Source organism: Bufo bufo, chromosome 9, assembly GCF_905171765.1.
Source record: "Bufo bufo chromosome 9, aBufBuf1.1, whole genome shotgun sequence".
NCBI classification, from domain to species: domain Eukaryota; kingdom Metazoa; phylum Chordata; class Amphibia; order Anura; family Bufonidae; genus Bufo; species Bufo bufo.
Window position 1 is genome coordinate 92,788,811 of NC_053397.1, and position 12,212 is coordinate 92,801,022.

At 45.2% G+C, this 12,212-nt stretch overlaps 1 protein-coding gene across 13 annotated transcripts in view; it reads right to left on the reverse strand.

Moving 5' to 3' along the window:
* CFH (complement factor H) overlaps positions 1 to 12,212 on the reverse strand; it is a 1,589,177-nt gene that overhangs the window by 1,453,300 nt on the left and 123,665 nt on the right. For all 13 annotated transcript variants that reach the window (XM_040407275.1, XM_040407278.1, XM_040407279.1 and 10 more), the window contains exon 8: positions 3,938 to 4,117. In XM_040407275.1, the coding sequence (XP_040263209.1) occupies positions 3,938 to 4,117 (180 nt within the window). The remainder of the gene's footprint in view (positions 1 to 3,937; positions 4,118 to 12,212) is intronic.

The following is a 12,212-nucleotide window of genomic DNA, read 5'->3' on the forward strand; positions in this document are numbered from 1 at the left end:
CATCAGCCTGCAGGGTGAAACCTCTTATCTCTAACCAAGCTCAGGCCGGCCAAGCTGTTCAAGTGTCAGCTACCGATACTATTGCCATGCTGACAGAGCAAGTAAATCACCTCACTAAAAGTCTAGAGAAAGTGTGCAGAAAAATAGAGGAATGGGAAAAACCCATAATGCTAGATGAAGAATTCCTGTCACCTCCTAGGCCGTTCCCACCTCCTTACCAAGAGACTCACCCCAGGGATCCTGGGAGGCGTAATAGAGGTCGCAAGAAGCCCGTGTGTACATACCGCAAAAAGCTGGGACACACAGAATCCACTTGCTGGCAGTTAAACGGGCAACCCCTGAGGCTGAGGACCACCCCTCGGGAGGTAGAACACTAGGTCCAGAGGATCCAAATTGGATGCCACGTTATGTAGGATCCCATCCTAAAATCAATATAGAGATCAACGGGGTCCCCTTTGAAGCCCTATTAGATACTGGGTCTCAGGTCACTACTATTCAGCTGCCTGCATTTGAAAAGTTCTGGGACACCAACCAGTTGACCCAACCGCCTGAATCCTGGGTGGAAATTATCGCCAGCAATGGCAAACCAGTAAAGGTTCATGGATACTGGGAACCCACCCTGCAGGTGGGAGAAGTAACCCTGCCTCAACAGGGAGTGATCGTAGTACAGGCCGGTGACAGAGGAGGACATCCTGTCATTCTAGGCACCAATGTCTTCAAAAACTGTTATTCAGAAATACTTGCTGTATTACATCAGACTTTGCCCACAGCTTCCTCTGCATCCAGGAGGGTGATTCAAAAGACTATTACTGTGTTAAGTGCCCAGCAGAGGTTTGCTAATGGGAAAGGAGAAATTTGTACTGCCAGGATTAGTGATATTAAGCCTGTGACTTTGCCTCCTAATTCTCAAACTCTCTTATGGTGTCGTGCTGTCCTGGGAGTCCAAGGCCGAGACTATCCAGCCCTGGTGGAACCAATCCAGATGGAGGATTACCCTTTTGTGAGAGCTGCCAAGTCCCTGGTGAATGTCTCCCAAGGTAAAGTACCTGTCCGTCTGATTAACCTGAGTGATCATCCTGTGGCGCTTAATAAGCATTGCCGTGTTGCCCAGCTTTCTCAGGTATCCTTCCAAGACATCATTCGTCTTCCAGTGACAGAAAAGCCGCCAGCCACAGTCAGCGGATCCTCGCCGATGACCCAGCCACAAGTGCCCTGGTGGGAGGAGCTCCATGTCGGGGACGAGACTACCCCCCAACAACAACAAGAAGGGATTATACAGCTTGTCAAGGAGCACCACCAGGCCTTCAGTAAGCATGCCACTGATTATGGAGAGGTGAGTGCCATACAACACACCATACCTACTGGCTCTCATCCTCCTATCAAGGAGAGATACAGACCCTTACCACCTACTTCATATCAGACTGTAAAGGAAATGATCCAAGAGATGAAAGACTCTAATGTGATCCGGGACAGCCGTAGTCCGTGGGCTGCACCCCTTGTTCTTGTAAAGAAGAAGGACGGTAGTATCCGTTTCTGTGTGGATTATAGGAAAATTAATCAAATAACCCACAAAGATGCATACCCACTGCCCCGCATTGAGGAGTCACTAACTGCTCTGGGCTCTTCTGCCTATTTCTCCACATTGGACCTAACCAGCGGCTACTGGCAAGTACCCATGGCCCCCGAGGATAGGGAAAAGACTGCTTTCACTACTCCCATGGGCCTGTTTGAATTCAATTGTATGCTGTTCGGGCTATGTAATGCCCCAGGAACTTTCCAGAGACTAATGGAACGGTGTTTGGGTCATAAAAACTTCGAAACAGTGCTGCTGTATCTAGATGACGTCATTGTGTACTCAAAAACATATGAAGACCATCTAAAACATTTGGCAGAAGTATTTGAAATCCTTATCAAATATGGCTTGAAGGTAAAGCCATCTAAGTGTCACCTGCTCAAACCTGCAGTAAGATACCTGGGGCATGTAGTAAGCGGAGAGGGAGTGCAACCTGACCCTGATAAATTAGCAGCTGTCCGTAATTGGCCGGTTCCTACTACCGTCAAAGAGGTGAGGAGTTTCCTTGGTTTTGCCGGCTACTATAGACGTTTTATCCCCCATTTTGCTCAAATAGCTGATCCTATCCAGGAACTCTTGAGGGGGCAACCCAAGAAAAGCCCTAGAACTCCTGTGCCCATTGAGTGGAATGAGAAAAGAGAGATAGCGTTCCAATTGCTAAAAAAGAAACTGACCGAGCCTCCAGTGTTAGGTTATCCAGATTATAGCAAGCCCTTCCATCTCTATACTGATGCTAGCAAGCGAGGCCTGGGAGCTGTGTTAGCCCAGATCCAAGAGGGAAAAGAGAGAGTGATCGCATATGCAAGCCGCTCCCTGAAAGGAGCTGAGAAAAATGACCAGAATTATAGTTCCTTCAAACTAGAGTTCCTGTCATTAGTGTGGGCGGTGACAGAAAAATTCAAGGATTATCTAGCCGCCACCCCGTTCATTGCATTCACTGACAATAACCCTCTAGCACATCTAAATACAGCTAAATTAGGGGCTTTGGAGCAGAGATGGGCTTCTCGCCTTGCCAACTATAATTTCTCTGTAAAGTATCGTGCTGGACGCACTAATGATAATGCTGATGCTTTATCCAGACTTCCCACAGAGACAGCTCCTAATGATGTGCGAGATGCTTGGGAAGATGTAGAGATGCCGGCTTTCTATAACAAATTTGCTCAACAGGATCAGGCTCGAGCTACCAATAACAGAGCTGCAGTTCCTTCACCCTCCAGTAGGCCTGATCCTAAAGAAGAAAGGTGGGTGAAACTTCAGTCTGAAAGTAGAGTGCTGGGTGAGTTGTTGGGCTTCATTACTAGTGGCAGAGCCCCTGAGAGGATTCGGCGTAAGAGTGCAGATCCTGAGCTCATCAAACTGTGGAGACAGCGCCATCAACTCTTCATACAAAAGGGCCTATTGCTACGGAGAAGCCTAGACCCAGTGTCCAACGAGAGAGTGCACCAGATTCTCATACCCCGACGAGATGCAGGTATGGTGTTGGAGATGTACCACAATCAATCCGGTCACTTTGGGGTCCAAAAAACTGAGGCTACTATCCGCCAGCGGTTTTACTGGGTAGGCATGAGAGAAGACATGGAGAAGTGGTGTCGAGAGTGTGTAGCCTGTGCCTTGAAACGAAGTGAGCACCATGATCAGAGGGCACCACTGAGACCCATTGTAAGTACCCGTCCTCTTGAACTTGTCGCCATCGACCATGTAAAACTGGAGCCTAGTCGCTCAGGGTATTCTTATGCCATGACTATTATTGATCATTTCACAAAGTTTGTTGTAGCAGTGCCTGTGAGAGACCAGACAGCCAAGACTATCCCTCACAGGAGCCTGCAGCAGCCAGATACAGGGAGAGAGGGGGGCAGCCACACAAGGCTCTGACATTTTGTGTTCAGAGCCGGGCCCCTCCCTAAGGCAGGGAGAAGCCTGTACATGAGACGTCACCACCGGACCTGGTGGATGACGCCACTGGTCGCGTGACCCGCATCGGCCCTGCAGAATCCAGGTACTATAGAAATAAAAGTATTATTAGATAGGTTATAAGTCACATGGGCATATATTTATATTTATTAACTCGGACAACTCCTTTAATAGTGTTTGGAATTTTTGAGCTAATTTAAAGGAGTATTACAATTTCAGCAAATAAAGCATATTTAGTATAATTAAAGCTAAAGAATTTTCCGGAATCCTTTCTGTATCCATCCCTTATGGGTTTCTAGACCTATGCTTGTAGACATCCAGTAAGAACTCTCCTTCATCACTTACAAACTTAGATCTTGAAAATGAAACAAAGAAGCGTAAATATAATAACCCTTTACGTTAAAGATACTCTTTCAAATTTGTGAGAGTTTATGTTACTGGTTAGATTCTTACGTGAGCATTTTGGTTCAGGTTCCCATCCAGTCTTAGTACAGGAGATTCTTGTCCACCCCCTTGGCTGATAATTGCTCTCACAATAATATTCTAAATATCTTCCAACTTCTTTCGGATAATAATAATGGTAATCATTGTAAATAATTCCATGTTTTATGTCAGGTCTGTCACATTTTTTACCTGCAGAAATAAAAATAAGAGAAAGAGAACTTTTAGGTACAAGTCCCAAAAAGGTTACAAAAGACCCCTAAGATTAAGAAGATCTCAATGGCACATATGGTTGGCAAAGCAAATACAATTATGTATCAGGTGATCATCCCTGCCACTCCTGATTCCATATAATATGTGTTATATAACCTCTGCTTGAAGAGAATTGTACATGTACAGTGCAGCGGGAAGTGACGGTGCCCAGATCAGGCGGGCACGGGAGCTGTGATCCCTTGACCAGAACAGGGACTGGCTGTTACTGACAGCCAGGGCCCTGCTGTATAACCCCTGTTTTAACCCCTTACATGCCAAGGCAAATGCTGATTGCAGCATCTAAGGGGTTTACAGAGGGAGCGGGCTACCTCTCTTAACCTATCAGCTCCCAAGTGTTTAAAAAAAAGTTTCAAGTAAAAATGTCCATTTCCCCTCCATTTACCATTTGTAAAATAAATAGATCTACATCTATCACTGCATTGAAACCAACCAGCCCTATAAAATATCACATGATCTACACTGCCATAAAAAAAAAAAAAAGTATGTCAAAACAGCCACTCTCTGGCTAACTCGCCTCCCAAAAATCATAATTAGTGCTGAGCGAAGCAGAATTCGGTCCGAAGTTTAGGAAAACTTTGATTCGCTCTTCGTGGTAACGAATCAGTTTTTCCTAAAATGGCGGCTGCACGTGATACAAAGTGAAAGTAAGAAGCTCAGGAACACGAGATCACCCATAATGCTGTGCAGTAAGCCAATCCACAGAAAGCCATCCCCTATGATGTCACAGTCCTATAACACCCTCATCCCCGCAGTCTCCTCCATTGTCCTGTGAGCTGATCATAAGGAGAAACGTGGCAAGCGTTCATGTGCAGAGTGCAGGGAGACATTCTGCGTTACTTTTATTTATTTATTCCTACATCTTCCGTAAATATAATTCAATACCAATAAGACTGAAGCCTTGGGGCCAAGTCTTAAGGATCACATCCTCATCTTTTGCTGGCTTTATTTCTTCTAAATCATCCTTCAAAGTCTCCATGTCCTAAAAAAGTCAGCAATATTCAGAGAGAGGAGGGAGTGGATGTTCCTGATGAAATATTCTCATCGACATTAAATCATGTGGAAAAGGAGGAAAAGCAGATAGCAGAAAAAGGGCTCCCACCTGTAGGGCAGGAGAGAGCTGGGGCTGGAGAAGTGGGTATGCCAGAGCTGATTTTTTATTCAGTGTTTACTGTAAACTAACCTGCAGGAGATTGAAGGCAAGAACAGCAATAATATGCACATTGTACCCCCATCTAAACAGCCAAACCCTATACCAGGAACAGCCCCTGTTTAACCCCTTTCCTAATCTTCATGTATATGTACATACAAGAGGGAATGCGGTCTCTTGCCGCATCCCTACATGCATGTAAGTGATCTGAACGGGAGGGTGCATGATCTGCACCCGCCCGATCAGCAGTATGGGTCCGGCTGCTACTGACAGCCAGACCCCTTCTGTATCTGCTGGCATTGCTGTATACGCTGATGTTGCAAATTAACCCTTCACATGCCGTGGTCAGCGCCGTGGTTTTATAGAGAAAAGGGACGTCCTCTGACTCCATTGGTCCCCCGCACTGCGGTAACAGGGGGCCGATAGTTGCTATAGTAGCCCCGATGCCTTACACAGGCATCGAAGCCTGCCATCTACAGAAGCCTAGGATATCCAGCCCCCAGGCTGTCAGCGTCTTACACTTTAAAACACTGACAGTTGAATGCAGGACAATAAAGCAGGTGCGGACATACCGCCTGTGTGCGGGAGGGGGACCCGTGAGAGGTTCGGCGCCAGGGCAGGGAGAAATGAGTGCTTCCATCTCTATATTCCTCTGTATTGCCATCCTCAGGACAGCGATACAGGTGGATGCTGCGGCAGGGCAGGGGAGAGGCGTTTCCCTTACCCATTCCTCTGATAGGCTGCAGGCCTAGTGCCTGCAGCCTATCAGAGGCTGATGCAGTCAGAGCGATGACGTCATCATGCAGCCTTAGCCATACAGCGTGGGACACAGGCCGGAAGAGACCTGCACCGCTTTATTGAGAGTGTCATGGAGGTAAGTATGTGAGTTTATTTTTGTTTATTAACACTATACTGTTGCCCAGAATGGGGAAGTGGGTAAAAGAATACTATGGGGGCATTTACAAGGGGGCATTATACTGACACACATGTGGGGAGAGGAGCACTATGGGGCATTTACTAGGGGGCATTATTTACTGGCACAGATGGGGGGGCACCATGAGGGCATCTACTAGAGGGCATACTGGCACACATGGGGGGAGAGGAACACTATGGAGGCATCTACTAGGGGGCATTATTTACTGGCACACATGGGGGGAGGAGCACTATGGGGGCATCTACTAGGGGGCCTTATTTACTGGCACAAATGGGGGAGAGGAGCAGTATGGGGAAATCTACTGGGAGCCCTATATATTGGAATTATACTGGCTCTATGGGGGGGAGAGGGGCATTTTGAGGGCATTTACTGGGGGCCCTATTTATTGGCATTATATACAGTCACACATGGGGGGCACTATGGAGAAGTAGGTGAGAGGAGCACTATGGGGGCATCTGCTGGGGGCATTATATAGGGGTATTTTATACTGGCACAAACTGTGCAATATGGGGGTGGGGGTGAGTACTATAGTTGCATTTTATACTGGCATACATCATGGGGGCACTATGGGGAAGGGGGGAGAGGAGCATTATTGGGGCATCTACTTGGGGCACTCTATAGGGGCATTTTATACTGGCACATTATGTCAGGCAGCGAGGGAAGGGGGAGGAACACTATGGGGGCATCTATTAGGTGCACTATATAGGAGTATTTGATACTGGTGCAAATTATTGGGCACTATGGGGACCTTAACTAAACTGGAGGCACTAAGAGGTATCACGAAACAGCGGATGTGAACCCACTGTGCCACTGACTAGCAATACTCCAGAGGGGCGTGACTAAGCACATAATTTTATATTAGTCGCTGGTGACATCCAAAATACCTGTGACATTCCCTGTAATTTTATATTAGCCGCTGCTGCTCCTGTGTAATGTGTGTATCCCAAATACCTTTTTTTATTTTTTTTGCGCATACACTTACAAATCCTACGCTACTGTACGTGTGACATACTTTCAAGCATATATAACATTTAATATGAAGGAGGCGAGCAGTAAGGGACAGGGAAGTGGCCGAGATGCTGATGGTGCATGCAGAGGCCGTGGCCCTGGGCGCGTTGAAAAACAATCATCCACGATACCTAGCTTCATGTCCAAGTTTGCAGGGTGGCGCAGGACAACGCTCTCTAAATCAGACCACTGCGACCAGGTGGTCGGTTGGATTGCAGTAGATAATGCTTCCAGTCGGGTAAGCACCACCCTGTCTTTCACCAAGTCCAGTCTCAGTAGCCAAGAGTCTGGTCAACACAATCCTCACCCTGATACTCCACCATGGAGAGTCATGCCAAACAGGTGATCCTACACTAGGATATTCCGTGGAGCTCTTTTCAGCGCCATTCCTTCATTTTGGCCTCTCGACAAGCCCGCTTGAAGAGGGTGAGATCTTGTGCCCTGTTTCCCAAACTCTTCAGCATCCACAGTCACAAGAAGATGACTGTGGATAACGGCAATTGTTTCACGTGGTGGATGATGATGATGAGACACAGTTGCCAATAAGTCAATGGCAATTAGTGTGTAAAGAAGTTCATGATGAGGATGAGACACAGTTGTCAATAACTGAGGTTGTTGTTAGGTCATCAAGTCAGGAGGATGAGCAGAATGAGGAAGTGGAAGAGGAGGTGGTGGACGATGAAGTCACTGTCCCAAACTGGGAAGGTGGCAAGCCGAGCAAGGACAGCAGTACAGAGGGGGAGGGATCCGCAGTACGCAACAGTCTGGAAGAGGCAGTGGGGTGGCAAAAGGGAGAAGGCACTGTTCAAGCTATGGTTGCCTACACATCTTTTTCAAAGATATGAGGTCATAGAAAAAATTGCCTCCAGGAATGGCCTATTTCATGATGAGGAAGACAGGCTTTCCATACTCATGAAATTGGTAACAGGGCATACGGACGTCAGCCCAGAGGTCCTAAGTAACTTCAGGCCTACCATCCATGATGATCCCTTGTCGCTATGTGGAAGGTTTGAAGCTATGTATAGGAAGGTGACAAAGGATCATGGTGTAGGAGCCCCACAAGGCATGATACGTATGTTTGTGGAGAAGTTTCCATATCTTGATACCACAATTAGTTTAACTGCAGCTAAGGAGACATCACTGATTGAAGCAGCAATGGTAATAGAGCAGGTCAGGCAGGATTTGCTAAAGAGTCACAAATCTATAAAAATCAGGAAGAAGGTAGCATTTAATAAAAAAAATGCAAGATGGCTGCACATTAAAGGGGATGGCAGCTAACAAAATATCTGTCTATTCTAGTGCTCTTCAAAGAAGAAAGTGGGAGAATATACAGTGTTTCCATTGTCTGCAATCTGGACACATTAAACGACTCTGTCCGCACAGAGATGTAAGGCGGGGTGGCTTTCAACCACACATACAATTGCAGAGACAAAGACCTGTTTCATTTGTGAGCCAACAGGCTACACATGAAACAGGGCTGCAAAAAGACACCATTACAACAGATATCCCTACTGGGAATCTGTTATAATAGATTTGTGGTGGGGATCCCTAAAGATCTGGCCATAATATGTAACTCAGGGGTCCCCCATATACTGGCCAGAGCAGGCATCAATGTAAACCCATAATAGCCCCAGTGCATGGGGACATGGTCACCAACACAGGGAGGGGGGGTTAGGTTTACTGTTGCAGAACCTTTTGTTTGTTTGTCCTCAGTGTGTAATGGAAATGTGATATAGAGTTCTTGTCTTTAATCTCTACACCCAGGTGTCTGTTGGGGGAGCTGTTAGGAATTTATGACTCTATTGTAGGGGTAAGGCCATACAGCTCACAAACAGATGGTATTGTCCCTCAACCATGAGGAGACAATGGATTTTATATGAGCTCTTTTGCTTGCATCAATTGGCAATACTGTTGGTTCATAAAGGATAACTTCTTGCATAATAGGACAGTTCAGTCTGGGAGTGCTCTTTTCATGTTGGGCAGGTACCTTAAAAAAAAAGAAAATAATAATAATTTTCGTGCCAAGGTCATCATAAGGGCATGTTCATCATAGAACATAAATCACGGAACAAAAGTTTAAACTGAGAAAATGTACCATTTTAAGGGAAAAATATGTTGAATCAGAATTTCATGGTGTCAACAAATCCCCAAAAAGTTGGGACAAGGCCATTTTCACCACTGTGTGGCATCTCCCCTTCTTCTTACAACACTCAACAGACGTCTGGGGACCGAGGAGACCAGTTTCTCAAGTTTAGAAATAGGAATGCTCTCCCATTCTTGTCTAATACAGGCCTCTAACTGTTCAATCGTCTTGGGCCTTCTTTGTTGCACCTTCCTCTTTATGATGCGCCAAATGTTCTCTATAGGTGAAAGATCTGGACTGCAGACTGGCCATTTCAGTACCCGGATCCTTCTCCTACGCAGCTATGATGTTGTGATTGATGCAGAATGTGGTCTGGCATTATCTTGTTGAAAAATGCAGGGTCTTCCCTGAAAGAGATGACGTCTGGATGGGAGCATATGTTGTTCTAGAACCTGAATATATTTTTCTGCATTGATGGTGCCTTTCCAGACATGCAAGCTGCCCATGGCACACGCACTCATGCAACCCCATACCATCAGAGATGCAGGCTTCTGAACTGAGCGTTGATAACAACTTGGGTTGTCCTTGTCCTCTTTGTTCCGGATGACATGGCGTCCCAGATTTCCAAAAAGAACTTCGAATCGTGACTCGATTTTCAGTTTTGCCACACTCCATTTTAAATGATCCCTGGCCCAGTGAAAACGCCTGAGCTTGTGGATCTTGCTTAGAAATGGCTTCTTCTTTGCACTGTAGAGTTTCAGCTGGCAACGGCGGATGGCACGGTGGATTGTGTTCACTGACAATGGTTTCTGGAAGTATTCCTGAGCCCATTCTGTGATTTCCTTTACGAGCCCATTCTGTGATTTCCTTTACAGTAGCATTCCTGTTTGTGGTGCAGTGTCGTTTAAGGGCCCGGAGATCACGGGCATCTAGTATGGTTTTACGGCCTTGACCCTTACGCACAGAGATTGTTCCAGATTCTCTGAATCTTCGGATGATGTTATGCACAGTTGATGATGATAGATGCAAAGTCTTTGCAATTTTTCGCTGGGTAACACCTTTCTGATATTGCACCACTATCTTTCTGCGCAACATTGTGGGAATTGGTGATCCTCTACCCATCTTGGCTTCTGAGAGACACTGCCACTCTGAGAAGCTCTTTTTATACCTAATCATGTTGCCAATTGACCTAATTAGTGTTAATTGGTCTTCCAGCTCTTCGTTATGCTCAAATTTACTTTTTCCAGCCTCTTATTGTTACTTGTCCCAACTTTATGGGGATTTGTTGACACCGTGAAAATTGGAATCAACGTATTTTTCCTTTAAAATGATACATTTACTCGGATTAAACGCTTGATCTGTCATCTACGTTCTATTAGAAATAAAATATTGACATTTGCCATCTCCACATCATTGCATTCAGTTTTTATTCACAATTTGTTTAGTGTCCCAACTTTTTTGGAATCCGGTTTGTATAACCGGTGATATTATTGCACTCCAGAAATACATCCAGGCCCCTCTTCAACTCTCATAGTGAGTTCACCTTCACCTTCTCTGGCACAGAGTTCCATAGACTCTTACAGTAAAGAATTTTCTTTTATGTTTGTGTAGAAACCTTCTTTCCTCTAAACGCAGAGGATGCCCCCTCATCATAGTCACAGTCCTGGGTATAAATAGATCATGGGGGAAATCTCTGTACTGCCCCTGATATATTTTTACAGTTATTAGATCACCGTTCAGTAGTCTTCTATATTAAATAACCCAAATTTTTATAATCTTTCTGGTTACTGTAGTCCACCCATTTCAGTTATTGCTTTAGTTGCCCTCCTCTGAACCCTCTCTAGCTCTGTTACAGTATGTCTTTCTTGTTCACAGACTAGTGATTTGTAAAGTGGCATGTTCTCATCATGTACATCTCTGCCCCTTTTGAAGTATATATAATCGTATTTGCACTAGCAGCAGCTGTCTAACACTGGTTTCTACAGGTTAGTTTGCTGTCCACTAAAATTCCTAAGTCCTTTTCCATGTCAGTGTTACCCACTGTTTTACCATTTAGTATGTACTGGTGACTTGCATTATTCCTTCCCATGTGCTTAACCTTACATTTATCAGTGTGAAACCTCATCTGCCACTTCTCTGCCTAAGCCTCCAATCTATCCAGATCCATCTGTAGCAGTATACTGTCCTGTTCCTTGTCTATTACTTTATATAGTTTAGTGTCATCTGCAAAAATATTTTACTGTACAAGGTTTCTACAAGATCTCAAATAAATCTATTACAGAGAATATTGCCCAATACTGACCCCATGTTGAAGCAGCGCCAAACACTTGTTTTCATTGAGATACTCCAGAATAGCATCTCTTATAAAACATTCAAACAGTTTAGCAACAATAGATGAATTACCAGCCTGTAGTTTTGGGACTCTGTTTTTGACCCCTTTTTGAATATTGGCACCACATTTCCTAAGCACTAGGATTGAGCTAACTTCAGTGAAAAAGTCCAGGTTCGGGTCCGGGTACCCGAACTCGCAAAGTTCGATACAAACCCAAACTTTGCAGTTCGGGTTCACTCAACTCTACTAAGCACCAATCTTCTTGAACGCTGTCTGTCATTATAGAGTCCTTAAATATCAGTATTGAGGGTCTGTCTATGACATTTGTTAATTCTTTTAGGATACGGGGGGGTATTCCATCTGGACCCGGTGATTTGTCTTTTTTAATCTAATCAGGACACTGCTGCACTACTCCCTGCTGCTGCACTACTACCTGGGTCAGAAGGCCACTTTTAATGGGGAATTTACTTTTACACTCTGTATTTCATCTGACTATTCAGTGAATGAATA